At 45.0% G+C, this 16,337-nt stretch overlaps 1 protein-coding gene across 1 annotated transcript in view; it reads left to right on the top strand.

The window, feature by feature from the left end:
• drp2 (dystrophin related protein 2) overlaps positions 1-16,337 on the top strand; it is a 173,268-nt gene that overhangs the window by 93,659 nt on the left and 63,272 nt on the right. Inside the window, exons 9-11 of the mRNA XM_070882105.1 lie at positions 6,272-6,333; positions 6,686-6,760; positions 9,274-9,475. Of these exons, the coding sequence (XP_070738206.1) occupies positions 6,272-6,333; positions 6,686-6,760; positions 9,274-9,475 (339 nt within the window). The remainder of the gene's footprint in view (positions 1-6,271; positions 6,334-6,685; positions 6,761-9,273; positions 9,476-16,337) is intronic.

Here is a 16,337-nt window from a genome sequence, read left to right as displayed (position 1 = left end):
TGTGCCTCTCCCGATTATCAGGCAAGGTGTGTAACGGACAGCCAATCCGATATCATCCACTGTACACTATCAGCAAAAGTTTACCGAGCCGAAATTCAGCCTCCAGAAAAGGCCTCTTACCGTCAGAAAGTGGAGTCGCGTGGCCGCCGATAGTGAAATTCTCGGAGGTGATTTTTCCAGCGGTCCCCAGTTCCGCCCAGTTGCTGCCGACCCCTCCTAAGTACATCATCAAAGCGCGCACTGCCAATCTCCCGCACCTCCATCAAAATTCAGCTACAAAATCTTCGGGCTGCCAAGCGGTACCCCCGACAGCTTTTACTGTCAGTGCGCTGTGCTCGAAGTGTGTTAGGCATGACTGTGCAACGGTCATTCAAGGGGAGGGCGCACTGCCACAGTCATCAGTTTGTTTTTTCGGCCAACAGCCAGGTCGACCTAACAATTATGCCCCCCTGGTTTGGCCAGGCCGCCAACAGGCAGCTTGGCACCCCCTCTCGGGTGCCAGGCCGCTGGCACCCCCTCTCGGGTGCCAGGCCGCTGGCCCGGCTGAAACCCTCCGTGGTGGCCCAGTGGACCGAACTAAAATAATCGCAGAGCTTACAGCGGCTCTGCCCTTTAAGTGAAGGGGAGAGACGTGGTGATGCACACGTGTCATGATGTCATCAGCGCCAGGCTGATGACTGACAGCAGCGGAGACTCCATCCCACCTCCACTTCCGCCGTCTAGCGTGCCCATCACCGCACTTCCGCACCCATTATGACCAACTTCCGATCCGCTCCAAAAAGAATGACAAAGAGCTGTATTTCACCCAGGAGGCCACCTCAACCACAGCGGTGGTGAAAACACATCAGAAGCAGTAGGTGTGACCCGTTTCGGGTGGTGCTGAATTTCTACCCCTACAAGTTTAAACCTCTGCTCTTTGTTGAGATAATTGGTCTTGGCCACGGTGCTGGGAGTGGTGCTCGAGTTGGCCTATTTAACCTTGAGCTGGAGAGGAGTGAAATATATGATGGGCCCTATTGTGCTTCTCGCTGCTGTCCAATGATCCCTGCTGGAAGGTATATGTGTGGGTGACCAGTGAGGACAGGATTGGGCTTGATTGTGAAGCTTCCCACCGGGAAAATAGCTTACATTCACATGTGAAAAATGTCCACCATTGGGTGGCCAATATCCATAGACTAATACTCCAGAATGCTCAGCACCTTCAGGACAGTTGAAGAAAAGTGGAGGAATGGGGAACCATAGAATCATAGAAATTTACAGCTCGGAAGGAGGCCGTTTTGGCCCATCATGTTCGCGCCGGCTGACCAAGAGCTATACAGCCTAATCCCACTTTCCAGCTCTTGGTCCATAGCCCTGTAGCTTACAGCACTTTAAGTGCACATCCAAGTATCTTTTCAATGTGGTGAGGGTTTCTGCCTCTACCACCCTTTCAGGCAGTGAGTTCCAGACCCCAATCACCTCTGGGTGAAGAAATATCCCCTCATATCTCCTCTAAACCTCCCCCCAATTACTTTAAATCTATGTCCCCTGGTTGTTGACCCCTCTGCCAAGGGAAACAGGCCCTTCCTATCCACTCTATCCAGGCCCCTCATAACCTCAATCAGGTCTCCCCTTAGCCTCCTCTGTTCCAAAGAAAACAGACCCAACATTTTCAATCTTTCCTCATAGCCAAAATTCTCCAGTCCGGGCAACATTCTTGTAAATCTCCTCTACACCCTTTCCAGTGCAATCACATCTTTCCTGTAATGTGGTGACCAGAACTGCACACAGTACTCCTGCTGCAGCCTAACCAGTGTTTTATACAGTTCAAACATAATCTCCTTGCTCTTGTATTCCATGCTTCGACTTATAAAGGCAAGTATTCCATATGCCTTCTTAACCACCTTATCTACCTGGCCTGCTACCTTCAGGGATCTGTGGACCTGCACTCCAAGGTCCCTTTGTTCCTCTACACTTTTCAGTATCGTACAATTTAATGTGTATTCCCTTGCCTTGTTAGAACTCTCCAAATGCATTACCTCACACTTATCTGGATTGAATTCAATTTGGCACTGTTCTGCCCTCCTGATAAGTACATTGATATCTTCCTGCAGTCCTCAGCTTTCTTCTTCATTATCAACCACACAGCCTATCTTAGTGACATCTGCAAACTTCTTAATCATACCCCCAACAGTTTAAGTCCAAGTCATTCATATATACCACAAAAAGCATGGGACCCAGCACTGAGCCCTGCGGAACACAACTGGATATAGCCTTACATTCACAAAAACATCCATCAACCGTTACCCTTTGCTTCCTACCTCTGAGCCAATTTTGGATGCAACTTGCCACTTTGCTCTGGATCCCATGGGTTAGTACTTTCGTGACCAGTCTGCCATGTGGGACCTAATCAAAAGCTTTGCTAAAATCCATTTACACTGCATCATACGCACTGCCCTCATTGATCCTTCTGGTTACCGCCTCGAAAAATTTGATCAATTTCGTCAGACACGACCTTCCCTTGACAAATCTATGCTGACTGTCCTTGATTAATCCATGTCTTTCCAAATCCCTCAGGATTTTTTCCAATAATTTTCCCACCACTGAGGTTAGGCTGACTGGCCTGTAATTACTCGGTCTATCCCTTTCTCCCTTTTTTAACAAAGGTACAACATTAGCAGTCCTCCAGTCCTCTGGCACCACACCTGTAGCCAGAGAGGATTGGAAAATGATGGTCAGAGCCTCTGCTAGTTTCTTTTTTGCTTCTCTTAACATCCTAGTTTACATTTCATCCGGGCCTGGGGATTCATCCACTTTCAAAGCTGCTAAGCCCCTTAATACTTCCTCTCTCACTATATTTATCTCGATAAATATTTCACACTCCTCCTCCCTCATTGCAAAATCTGCATCGCCCCTCTCTTTTGTGAAAATAGATGCAAAGTATTCATTAAGAATCATAACAACATCTTCCACCTCCACACACAGATAAAAGGCCCTACTCTTTCTCTAGTTATCCTCTTGCTGTTAATATATATATATATAAAACATCTTCGGGTTTTCCCTGATTTTACTTGCCAACATTCTTTCATGCTCTCTCTTTGCTTTCCTGATATCTTTTTTAATTGCACCCCTGCACTTCTTATACTCCTCTAGAGTTTCTGCAGTGTGGAGTTCCCGGTATCTGTGATAAGCTTCCCTTTTTTTCTTTAACTTACCCTGTATGTCCCTTGACATCCAGGGGGCTCTAGATTTTTTAGCCCCACCCTTTTTTTTGAGGGAACAAACTTGCTTTGTACCCTCAGGATCACCTTCTTGAATGCCGTCCACTGCTCTGACACTGATTTACCTTCAAGTAGCACTTTGACTAAATCACATCTCAGCTCAGCAAAATTGGCTTTACCCCAATTGAGAACTTTTATTCTTGGTCCCCCTTTATCCTTTTCCAGAACTACCCTAAATCTAACTGAATTATGATCACGAGCACCAAAATGCTTTCCCACTAATACCCCTTCCACCTACCCCTCTTTATTCCCCAAAACCAAGTCCAGAACCGCCCCCTCTCTTGTTGGGCTTGTTACATACTGGCTAAAGAAGTTCTCCTGAATGCATTTTAGGAATTCCGCACCCTCTGTACCATTCACAGTACCTCTGTACCATTCACAGTACCCCAATTAATATTAGGGTAGTTGAAATCCCCCACTATTACAGCTCATAGTTTTTGCACTTCGCAGCAATTTGCCCACGTATTAGTTCTGCTATCTCCCTCTGACTGCTTGGGGGTCTATAGTACACTCCCAGTAGTGTGATCACCCCTTTTCTGTTCTTTAATTCAACCCATATGGCCTCGTTTGATGATCCCTCTAACATATCATCCCTTCTCATAGCTGTAATTGTTTCTTTAATCAATACTCTTTAATCAATACTGCAATCCCCCTCCTTTTTTACCTTCATCTATCACATCTGAAAACCCTGTAATCAGGAATGTTAAGCTGCTGTACCTGCCCTTCTTTCAGCCATGTCTCAGTAATAGCTATAATATCATACTCCCATGTGTCAATCTATGCTCTCAACACATCTGCTTTATTTCCTATATTCCTTGTATTGAATATATCGTTTAGTATTGCCAAATTCCCCTGTTGTCTATATTTCCAGCCCTTGTTTCCTCTGTCTTCCAAATTTCACTTTTTCTAATGCTCTGCTGCCCAATTCCAGCTTTGCTCCTCTCCCCACTGAAACTATTCTCAGGTTCCCATCCCCCTGCCAAGCTAGTTTAAACCCTCCCCAACAGCACTAGCAAAACCTCCCGCGAGGATACTGAACCCGGCTTTGTTGATATGCAACCCGTCCGGCTTGTACAGGTCCCACCTCTCCCAGAAACAGTTCCAATGCCTCAGGAATCTAAAACACTCCCGCCTGCACCATCTCTCTAGCCACGTATTCATCTTCTCTATTCTCCTATTTCTGTACTCACTAGCACGTGGCACCGGCAGTAATCCAAAGATTAGAGGTCCTGCTTTTTAATCTCTCTCCTAGCTCCCTAAACTCTGCCTGCAGGACCTCATCCCTCTTTCTACCTATGTCATTGGTACCGATATGGACCATGGCCTCTGGCTGTTCTCTTTCTCCCCCCAGAATGTCTTGCAGCCGCTTGGTGATATCCTTGACCCTGGCACCAGGGAGGCAACATATCATTCTGGAGTCACATCTGAGGCCACAGGAACACCTGTCTTCTCCCCTGATTATTGAATCCCCTACTACTATTGCTCTTCCATTCTTCTTCCACCCCCCTGTGCAGCTGAGCCATCCGTGGTGTCATGGACTTGGCTCTGGCTACACTCCCCAGAGGCACTATCGCCCTCACCAGCACTCAGAACAGAATACTGGTTGGAGAGTGAGATGGATTCAGGGGACTCCTGCACTACCTGCCTACTACTCCTCCTCTGGCTGGTGGTCACCTACTTCCTCTCTGCCTGCACCTTCTTAAGCTGCGGGGTAACCACCTTCTGAAATGTGCTATCCACTAAATTCTCAGTCTCGCGGATGCACAGCAGTGACTCCAGCCACCGCTCAAGCTCCGAAACGTGGAGCTCTAGTTGCTGCAGCTCGAGACATCTCCTGCACATGGTCATCCAGGCTGCACGAAGCACCCGGGACTTCCCACATGCCACAGGATATGCAATCCACAGGACTGAGCTGCTATGCCTCTAGTTAATAGACTCAGAACTATCGAGCAGAAATAAACACTAAAACTTAGCAAAACATCCCAGCAGCTACTGAGCAATCAGTTGATTTAATTAATGAGGTTTTTTAGATTAGAAATATCACTTATCTATTTTTATTTTTTAAATTAATTTTAATCAACCCACTCTTTCCAAATTCCCAAATAAACCACTCTGCTTAAGTCCATTCTGTTTAAGACAGCTCTGTGCTGATCACTGTGCTCTGAAAAACTGTTGACTTTTATACTCTTAGGAGCGACACCCAATTTACAAATGTTGACTCAGCTTCCCTATTCTCTGTGATTCACACCAAGACAAATATTTACAGCTGACTGACAATTAACTGCCACCGGCAGGCAACTTCTGTTAACTACAGTTTAAAGTTCTAGGTTGAAATCAAAATGTTAAACTAGATTTCACTATGTACAGCTTCTACTTACCCAATACTTACCAGGAATGCCCACTCTTTCCAAATTCCCAAATATGCCACTTTGCTTAAGTCCACTCCGTTTAAGACTGCTCTGTGCTGATCACCTTTATTATTTTCCAGCACTGACATCCTATTGGTCAATGAACACAATTCACCAAAATATATTTGTTTTACAGGGAACTCCTCACAGTGTTCACATCAGTTATTGACCTTTATCATTCTTGTGAAAATAACTACTGTACCTCCCACCTATGATTGTAAATCTAATGTTAAAGACAGAGCATAAATATAAATGCTTTACAATGTAAATATCTGGGAACAAGAAGTTTTGGGAGGGAAGAGTCGAGTTTCCTGCATGTTAATCAAGTGGTAGGTTTAACGATATTCCAAATATTATCTGCAAGATCCCTATCTTACTATATTATGCCATCATGTCAGTGATGTGATGTAATGCTTTAGTCAATTTGTCTCATTACAGTGATGGGTGAGAGAGTTTTTCAATTCATACAATCGCCTCACAATTCATCACAAGTAAACAGCAATCATGACACAAAAAATAATCCACTTTTGCTTTATTTTTCTGAGATATTAACGCGGATTTTTAAAAGTGCTGTGCTTTAATGTGCTTGTTTTATCCTTTCAGTCATCAGGGCCAGACCACGTGCTGGGATCACCCAAAGATGACGGAACTGTACCAGTCACTTGGTAAGATATCTTCTACAATCTTGTTTTCTGAGGTGTGATTTTATTACAGGTGTTCCATAGCAGCCCTCAGGCATTCTGTCAGTCTGGTATTGGTTGGCAACCTCTTTGAAATATGGGTAGCAAGAAAAAATAAATCAACTCTAGTTTGTAGTTACAGCTGGTTATTGATGTCTACTGTTGTAGCATGACTTTTCAAATCCATTTCATTACTTCATCAGTGGGGCTACGATATTTAACCAGTTGCTGCTTATTAACATTTGGTTAGTCTTTGAGCAGTGTAAAATAATTTCCCCTCAAGGCCGAATTAAGTGAAATAATAGGTATCTTGTTCTCTTCCACTTTTTCCTAACAGCTGCTCTGAATAACATCAAATTTTCAGCTTATAGAACCGCCATGAAGCTGAGACGTGTGCAGAAGGCACTTCGCTGTAAGTACATCTGGACCATTTCAAAGCCTTGGCTTTCTATGTTCACAAAGAATTTGATTCTCTGCCAATTCTCTTGCTACAGTTGTACAGGGGCTTGGTGAGGCCACACCTGGAGTATTGTGTACAGTTTTGGTCTCCTAACTTGAGGAAGGACATTCTTGCTATTGAGGGAGTGCAGCGAAGATTCACCAGACTGATTCCCGGGATGGCGGGACTGACCTATCAAGAAAGACTGGATCAACTGGGCTTGTATTCACTGGAGTTCAGAAGAATGAGAGGGGACCTCATAGAAACGTTTAAAATTCTGATGGGTTTAGACAGGTTAGATGCAGGAAGAATGTTCCCAATGTTGGGGAAGTCCAGAACCAGGGGTCACAGTCTAAGGATAAGGGGTAAGCCATTTAGGACCGAGATGAGGAGAAACTTCTTCACCCAGAGAGTGGTGAACCTGTGGAATTCTCTACCACAGAAAGTAGTTGAGGCCAATTCACTAAATATATTCAAAAGGGAGTTAGATGAAGTCCTTATTACTCGGGGGATCAAGGGGTATGGCGAGAAAGCAGGAAGGAGGTACTGAAGTTTCATGTTCAGCCATGAACTCATTGAATGGCGGTGCAGGCTAGAAGGGCTGAATGGCCTGCTCCTGCACCTATTTTCTATGTTTCTAATGGCCACCAAAAGTAATCAGGCAGTGGTTTGCATTGTCTTTAGTTCATGGAAACTATATTGGACTCTTAGTAAAATGAGATGAATTCAAAGCCTGATTTGTAATAACATTTGCAAACTCTGAAACTTAGAATTGACTGAGTTCCACCTTACCCCCTGGCCTGGTGCCTGGCCCAATTTGCTGTCCTGCCCCAAATAGCTCATACTTGGAAGTCAAGCTTCAAATACAGGGATGCTAACACCACTGTAGTGCTTCCAGCATTGGGGCCCTGTATTATCAGACAATGGAACCTACTTAGTGCCCATTGAGAGCTGATTAAAAACTTGATGGGCCACAAGCACTTGCGGGTAGATCTCGACTAAGTACGAAAGTGTAAAACGGGGGATAGCGAATCACCACCCCATTTTCCAACTCTCCCAATTGAAGATGGGCTGCCGACTCACTATTGTCTGTTTTACACCATCGCACAAAGCCACGGTCTACCCCTTGAAGTGCTAAAAGCCTGCTCAGCAACTGTGCACTGAGCTCATTAAAGCCCCTAGGTTTTGTTCAAAAAAGACCACTTCCCCATAATGTAACTAGAGTGTTTTAGCAACACAAAAGGAAAGGTCTCGAGAAATCCCAACTCCTAGCGGATCATGTGCAACTTGCTGGGAGTGCCTTTAAAAAATGCTAATGAACTGAACCCCGCATTATTGGTCAAGGTCAGTCTCTTAGCTCCCAGGCATGATCAGTGTATGATCCAGGACCGCATTATCAGCCCTACTCAGCTCCCAATATCAGTTGTGTTGCCAGCTCCTTCCTACAAAGAGGAAGAGAAAATTGGAGGAAGAATTACTGTTGACTTGTAATCACTTGTGCCTCTCTTCAACATGGGGTTTGCAGGGGGCTGGGAGCAGAAGACCACCCTACTAACTTCACAGCTGTGGTTTGTGTGCATCACATGGAGACCTAAGAAAGTGGAGGAGGTGGGGGGGAGTGAATACTTTAAAAGGTTTCACCTTCAACAAAAGAACCAATCAGCATTTACCATCTTAATGTGCTCCCTCCCCTTCTTTTCCCACAAGTATGGTTGCACTGGTTGGGGCTTTCTAACTACATAGGTGCTGAATTTGAACAGGGGCATTAAAACTAAAGGTGACAAACTGCCCTATTCCAACCTCATCATCATCATTACTGCTTTAATGAAATCCTCTTGTGAAATGTTGTTGGGCTAATCTCTAACTGTAAACGCTGTAATTGTACTTCAACTCCGATTCATTTTCATTTTGGAGAAGGTGCCATGTTAAGTAAACAACATTGGCTGGGTCATTGCCAAAAGGCCCCTGGTTTCAACGCGGTGCTCCCCCACTCCTCATTCTGCCCAGCCAGGGCCCAGTGTTTCCCCACATGGTGGTCAGGGAGATTTCCTCTGTGTACTGTCTGTAATTAAATGTAAACCAGTTTAAAAAGAATGTGATTAAGTGCAAAGAGATCCTTTCCTATACAAAGAAAGGGAAAAATGAGTGTTGGCATTGTTCTTAGTGGCTGGGCTATAAAGCGCCACCTTAATTTTTAAGAGCAGATCTCTCTCTTGGTCCCAGTGAGTATTATGTAGTGCTTATAGGGGGAGCAAAGGAGAGAACCTAAAATGCAAAGTGCAATATTCAAAAGGAAAAGGAGTACCCATTCCCACACAAATAAAATCCTTTAATTAAATGCTTCCAATTAATGCGCTCTAAGGGTAAGTTATATCTGGGCAGTCTGTTCTCCAACTCTTTTATTGTCATTATTGATGTTGCATTCTGATTGTTAAGAGAATGCTTAATATTGTTTATTTTTCTATGTTTGCATTATGCATTGTCAGTGGACCTGTTGAGCATGGCCAGTGCCTCAGATATCTTCACTCAGTACAAACTACAGCAGAGTGACCAGACAATTGATGTTCTGGAAATCATCCAGTGCCTCACCACGATGTATGATCACCTCGAGCAGGAGCGTGGGATCATCGTTAACGTGCCTCTCTCTGTGGACATGTGTCTTAACTGGCTTCTCAATGTCTATGACACGTAGGTTTTAATTTTACCTCTCTATATGATCTGCTCTGTCTGATGGTTAAGAACGAATAATAACACATCACATTGTTTACATGACATCATTACGGTAAATATGAAACATGATATTCCATGCAAACTAGCTGGCTCAGTCAGTTAGCATTTTAGCCTTCACCTCAAGCCCTTATGTTCCAATCTAGCCCAAACTGGTTGCTGTAAGGATAATACAAAATAAGTTTGGGGAATCTCAATTTCTGATCAGGGAAACTCGACTACAAAAAACTGCCTATAGTTTAACATTAAGTTGGTAAGGAGGCCACAAGGATGGCTTGTGCTGATAACTGAAATGTCAGACTGGCACAGAAAAGGCTGCTGTTCTGAGATTGCAGTATCGACGCAATATCAGCTGGAATTTTGCTCCACATCTAGCCCATGGGAGTAATTAAAGTAGAGGAAGTGCAGAAACATCTTTACCCTAAAACTAACGATCTGTACCTCATTTGGGAGTACTTGATGAGGCAGTGCAGAAGGAGCTTTACTCTTAAAATTAACTATGCGACACCTGACCGGGAGCTTGGTGTTGGCATTGGGTGAGGAAAGTGAAGAAATTATCGCCTATGTCTGAGGGATAAATTAATATGTACAAGATTACTGAAGTCCCCAGACATTGGCTTAAGGACAGAAAATATCGAGTCATGGTAAATGGTTGTTTTTCAGACTGGAGGATGGTAGACAGTGATGTTCCCCAAGGGTCAGTGCTAGGACCACTGTTTTTTTTGATATATATATAAATGACTTGGATATTGGAATACAGAGTAACATTTCAAAATTTGCCGATGATACCAAACTTGGAGGTGTGGTAAACAGCAAGGATGATACCAATCAACTGCAACAGGACATAGATAGGCTAGCAGAATGGGCAGACAAGTGGCAGATGGAATTTAATACAAAGAAGTGTGAGGTGATGCATTTTGGTGGAAGGGATAGGGAGAGGCAATATAGACTTAATGGTATAGTTCTAAAGAGTGTGCAGGTACTGAGGGTCCTGGGGGTTCATGTGCATAAATTTTTGAAGGTGGCAGGACATATTGAAAGAGTAGTTAGCAAAGCACATGGCTACTGACGGTCCGCGTTGCGGAGTTGGAGCTGAAGGTGGATTCACTCTGGAGCATCCACGATGCTGAGAATGACGTGAGTATCACGTGTAGCGAGTTGGTCTTACTGCAGGAGAAGGGTCCACAGCCAGCGAGGGAATGGAAGACCAGCAGGAAGAGTAGTGCAAGGAAGGTAGTGCAGGGGTCCCCTGTGGTCATTCCACTGCAAAACAGATACACTGCTTTGAGTGCTGTTGAGGGGGATGACTCATCAGGAGTGGGCAGCAGCAGCCAAGTTCATGGCACCGTGGCTGGCTCTGTTGCACAGGAGGGCAGGAAAAAGAGTGGGCGAGCGATAGTGATAGGGGATTCAATTGTAAGGGGAATAGATAGGCGTTTCTGCGGCCGCAACCGAGACTCCAGGATGGTATGTTGCCTCCCTGGTGCAAGGGTCAAGGATGTCTCGGAGCGGGTGGAGGACATTCTAAAAAGGGAGGGAGAACAGCCAGTTGTCGTGGTGCACGTTGGTACCAATGACATAGGTAAAAAAAGGGATGAGTTCCTACGAAATGAATTTAAGGAGCTAGGAGCTAAATTAAAAAGTAGGACCTCAAAAGTAGTAATCTCGGGATTGCTACCAGTGCCACGTGCTAGTCAGAGTAGGAATCGCAGAATAGCTCAGATGAATACGTGGCTTGAGCAATGGTGCAGCAGGGAGGGATTCAAATTCCTGGGGCATTGGAACCGGTTCTGGGGGAGGTGGGACCAGTACAATCCGGACGGTCTGCACCTGGGCAGAATCGGAACCAATGTCCTCGGGGGAGTGTTTGCTAGTGCTGTTGGGGAGGAGTTAAACTAATATGGCAGGGGGATGGGAACCAATGCAGGGAGATAGAGGGAAACAAAAAGGAGGCAAAAACAAAAGACAGAAAGGAGATGAGGAAAAGTGGAGGGCAGAGAAACCCAAGGCAAAGAACAAAAAGGGCCATTGTACAGCAAAATTCTAAAAGGACAGAGGGTGTTAAAAAAACAAGCCTAAAGGCTTTGTGTCTTAATGCAAGGAGTATCCGCAATAAGGTGGATGAATTAACTGTGCAAATAGATGTTAACAAATATGATGTGATTGGGATTACGGAGACGTGGCTCCAGGATGAGCAGGGCTGGGAACTCAACATCCAGGGGTATTCAACATTCAGGAAGGATAGAATAAAAGGAAAAGGAGGTGGGGTAGCATTGCTGGTTAAGGAGGAGATTAAGGCAATAGTTAGGAAGGACATTAGCTTGGATGATGTGGAATCTATATGGGTAGAGCTGCAGAACACCAAAGGGCAAAAAACGTTAGTGGGAGTTGTGTACAGACCTCCAAACAGTAGTAGTGATGTTGGGGAGGGCATCAAACAGGAAATTAGGGGTGCGTGCAATAAAGGTGCAGCAGTTATAATGGGTGACTTTAATATGCACATAGATTGGGCTAACCAAACTGGAAGCAATACGGTGGAGGAGGATTTTCTGGAGTGCATAAGGGATGGTTTTTTAGACCAATATGTCGAGGAACCAACTAGGGGGGAGGCCATCTTAGACTGGGTGTTATGTAATGAGAAAGGATTAATTAGCAATCTCGTTGTGCGAGGCCCCTTGGGGAAGAGTGACCATAATATGGTGGAATTCTGCATTAGGATGGAGAATGAAACAGTTAATTCAGAGACCATGGTCCAGAACTTAAAGAAGGCTAACTTTGAAGGTATGAGGCGTGAATTGGCTGAGATGGATTGGCGAATGATACTTAAGGGGTTGACTGTGGATGGGCAATGGCAGACATTTAGAGACCGCATGGATGAACTACAACAATTGTACATTCCTGTCTGGCATAGAAATAAAAAAGGGAAGGTGGCTCAACCGTGGCTATCAAGGGAAATCAGGGATAGTATTAAAGCCAAGGAAGTGGCATACAAATTGGCCAGAAATAGCAGCGAACCTGGGGACTGGGAGAAATTTAGAACTCAGCAGAGGAGGACAAAGGGTTTGATTAGGGCAGGGAAAATGGAGTATGAGAAGAAGCTTGCAGGGAACATTAAGACGGATTGCAAAAGTTTCTATAGATATGTAAAGAGAAAAAGGTTAGTAAAGACAAATGTAGGTCCCCTGCAGTCAGAATCAGGGGAAGTCATAACGGGGAACAAAGAAATGGCGGACCAATTGAACAAGTACTTTGGTTCGGTATTCACGAAGGAGGACACGAACAACCTTCCGGTTATAAAAGGGGTCGGGGGGTCTAGTAAGGAGGAGGAACTGAGGGAAATCCTTATTAGCCGGGAAATTGTGTTGGGGAAATTGATGGGATTGAAGGCCGATAAATCCCCAGGGCCTGATGGACTGCATCCCAGAGTACTTAAGGAGGTGGCCTTGGAAATAGTGGATGCGTTGACAGTCATTTTCCAACATTCCATTGACTCTGGATCAGTTCCTATGGAGTGGAGGGTAGCCAATGTAACCCCACTTTTTAAAAAAGGAGGGAGAGAGAAAACAGGGAATTATAGACCGGTCAGCCTGACATCGGTGGGTAAAATGATGGAATCAATTATTAAGGATGTCATAGCAGTGCATTTGGAAAGAGGTGACATGATAGGTCCAAGTCAGCATGGATTTGTGAAAGGGAAATCATGCTTGACAAATCTTCTGGAATTTTTTGAGGATGTTTCCAGTAGAGTGGATAAGGGAGAACCAGTTGATGTGGTATATTTGGACTTTCAGAAAGCGTTCGACAAGGTCCCACACAAGAGATTGATGTGCAAAGTTAGAGCACATGGGATTGGGGGTAGTGTACTGACATGGATTGAGAACTGGTTGTCAGACAGGAAGCAAAGAGTAGGAGTAAATGGGTACTTTTCAGAATGGCAGGCAGTGACTAGTGGGGTACCGCAAGGTTCTGTGCTGGGGCCCCAGCTGTTTACACTGTACATTAATGATTTAGATGAGGGGATTAAATGTAGTATCTCCAAATTTGCGGATGACACTAAGTTGGGTGGCAGTGTGAGCTGCGAGGAGGATGCTGTGAGGCTGCAGAGCGACTTGGATAGGTTAGGTGAGTGGGCAAATGCATGGCAGATGAAGTATAATGTGGATAAATGTGAGGTTATCCACTTTGGTGGTAAAAACAGAGAGACAGACTATTATCTGAATGGTGACAGATTAGGAAAAGGGGAGGTGCAAAGAGACCTGGGTGTCATGGTACATCAGTCATTGAAGGTTGGCATGCAGGTGCAGCAGGCGGTTAAGAAAGCAAATGGCATGTTGGCCTTCATAGCAAGGGGATTTGAGTACAGGGGCAGGGAGGTGTTGCTACAGTTGTACAGGGCATTGGTGAGGCCACACCTGGAGTATTGTGTACAGTTTTGGTCTCCTAACCTGAGGAAGGACATTCTTGCTATTGAGGGAGTGCAGCGAAGGTTCACCAGACTGATTCCCGGGATGGCGGGACTGACCTATCAAGAAAGACTGGATCAACTGGGCTTGTATTCACTGGAGTTCAGAAGAATGAGAGGGGACCTCATAGAAACATATAAAATTCTGACGGGGTTAGACAGGTTAGATGCAGGAAGAATGTTCCCAATGTTGGGGAAGTCCAGAACCAGGGGTCACAGTCTAAGGATAAGGGGTAAGCCATTTAGGACCGAGATGCGGCGGAACTTCTTCACCCAGAGAGTGGTGAACCTGTGGAATTCTCTACCACAGAAAGTTGTTGAGGCCAATGCACTAAATATATTCAAAAAGGAGTTAGATGAGGTCCTTACTGCTAGGGGGATCAAGGGGTATGGCGAGAAAGCAGGAATGGGGTACTGAAGTTGAATGTTCAGCCATGAACTCATTGAATGGCGGTGCAGGCTAGAAGGGCCGAATGGCCTACTCCTGCACCTATTTCCTATGTTTCTATGTTTCTATGATCTCAGGTTTCATAAATAGAGGTATTGAATACAAAAGCAGGGAAGTTATGCTGAACCTTTAGAAAGCTCCAGTTAGGATCCTAGAGTATTGCATCCAGTTTGCTCACCACTCTTCAGCTTAGATGTGAAGGTCCTTGAGAGGGTGCAGAGGAGATTTACCAGAATGGGGGATTTTAGCTACAAAGTTAGGTTGCAGAAGCTGGCATTGTTCTCCTTGGAGCAAAGGAGGTTGAGGGGAGATTTGATAGAAGTGTACAAGTTTATGACGGGTTTGGATAAGGTAGTCAGAGAAAGGCTGTTGCCATTAGCTGATGATACAAGGACTAGGGGACACAGATTTAAGATTTTGGGCAAGAGATACAGGGAAGATGTGAGGAAGAACTTTTTTACGCAATGAGTGGTAATGACCTGGAACTTGCTGCTGACAAGGGTGGTGGAAGCGGAGATGATCAATGATTTCAAAAGGAAATTGGATAGGCACCTGAGGGAAATAAACTTGCAGGGTTACGGGATAGAGCGGGGGTATGGGACTGACTGGATTGCATTACAGAGAGCCGGCATGGACTCAATGGGCCAAATGGCCTCCATCTGTGCCATAATTACTATGACTCTAAATAGTCATTCACTTGAACTAATATTTCTAATTTGACCAGCAGAAAAAAATTGCCAAGAAAGAAGCAGATAATTAGTGGAGACACAATCATTAACAAAGGGGAGCTTCAGAAATCTTGTACTTATTAATTTATCCCTCAGACATCAGGGTTCGTGACACTTGTGACTAATTCCCCCACTAAAGCTGTTCTTGTATTGAATATGATCCTATTGCTGGCTTCAGTACCCCACGTGTGGGGTCTTGCTGAGTTTTCCACTCCGCCTCAGTGAATCCCATAGTTGCAGCCAGCTGTGCAAGATCTGCGTGCTTGGAGTTATCACATCTAGCATGGGTCTTTGCACTATGTAGAAACAGCCAAAGTTACAGAAGAACACATTCATAGATCACATATGAACTGCAACGAAGCTTGCTTTTATTCATGAATTTTGAGCAGGATATAATAATTTGCATAAGACATGTTTTATCTATTCTTAAAGGGTTGTCTCTTTTATAATAAGAGAACTAAATTCTGTTATGCTCCATCTGACACTACATAGATCCCCAATAGCTCAATGGGCTATAAAGATCAGGAAGCTCCCAGATTTGATTCCTCATGTGCCCTGTGTTAGTGCAATGGGGAGGGTCCTGAAATTGGATCCAGTGCTTGTGAGCTAATGAGCAGAAATATTAGCCAGAGCTCCCACTCCTGATTGCTATCCAGCATCATGCTTAAGGTGGCATCAGCAACAGGTCGAGGCCATAAAAGGAGCAGCGAGCGGCAGCCTGGAGCAGTGTGGCGGCATACCACTGCAATGTACAGCGCAAGCTGATGCAGGAGGATGACAACAGCAAAGAGGGGGACTGGATTGGACATCATCAAGGTCCAGGTCGGTGATTGGAGCGTGGAGCAGGAGTGGCGAAGTCAGGGCACAGAAGTGGCAAGTAATCATGGAGCGGCATGATCAAGGCCCAGGAGAGGTGTCAATTTGGGGCCCAGAAGAGGCGATGGCCATGGGGCAACACGGGCCAGCCCACACTGCGATATGTGTGCACAGTAGGTCCGTGCAGCAGAGTTGGTGTCCAGTCGTCTTGGTTAATGCTTGCCACTGGACCAAGACCTAGCTCTGTCAAGCCTGTGTGTGGCATCTTCCACCTTTCAGGATGTAGTTCGGGATCTGGAATATTGGGTTCTTCATTGAAACAGCTGTGAACTCATTCCTTTTTGGCGTGGAAGCAAATCATCCTCGATA

Source organism: Pristiophorus japonicus, chromosome 6 (assembly GCF_044704955.1).
Source record: "Pristiophorus japonicus isolate sPriJap1 chromosome 6, sPriJap1.hap1, whole genome shotgun sequence".
Lineage (NCBI taxonomy): Eukaryota > Metazoa > Chordata > Chondrichthyes > Pristiophoridae > Pristiophorus > Pristiophorus japonicus.
This window is presented reverse-complemented; position numbering and strand designations above follow the sequence as displayed.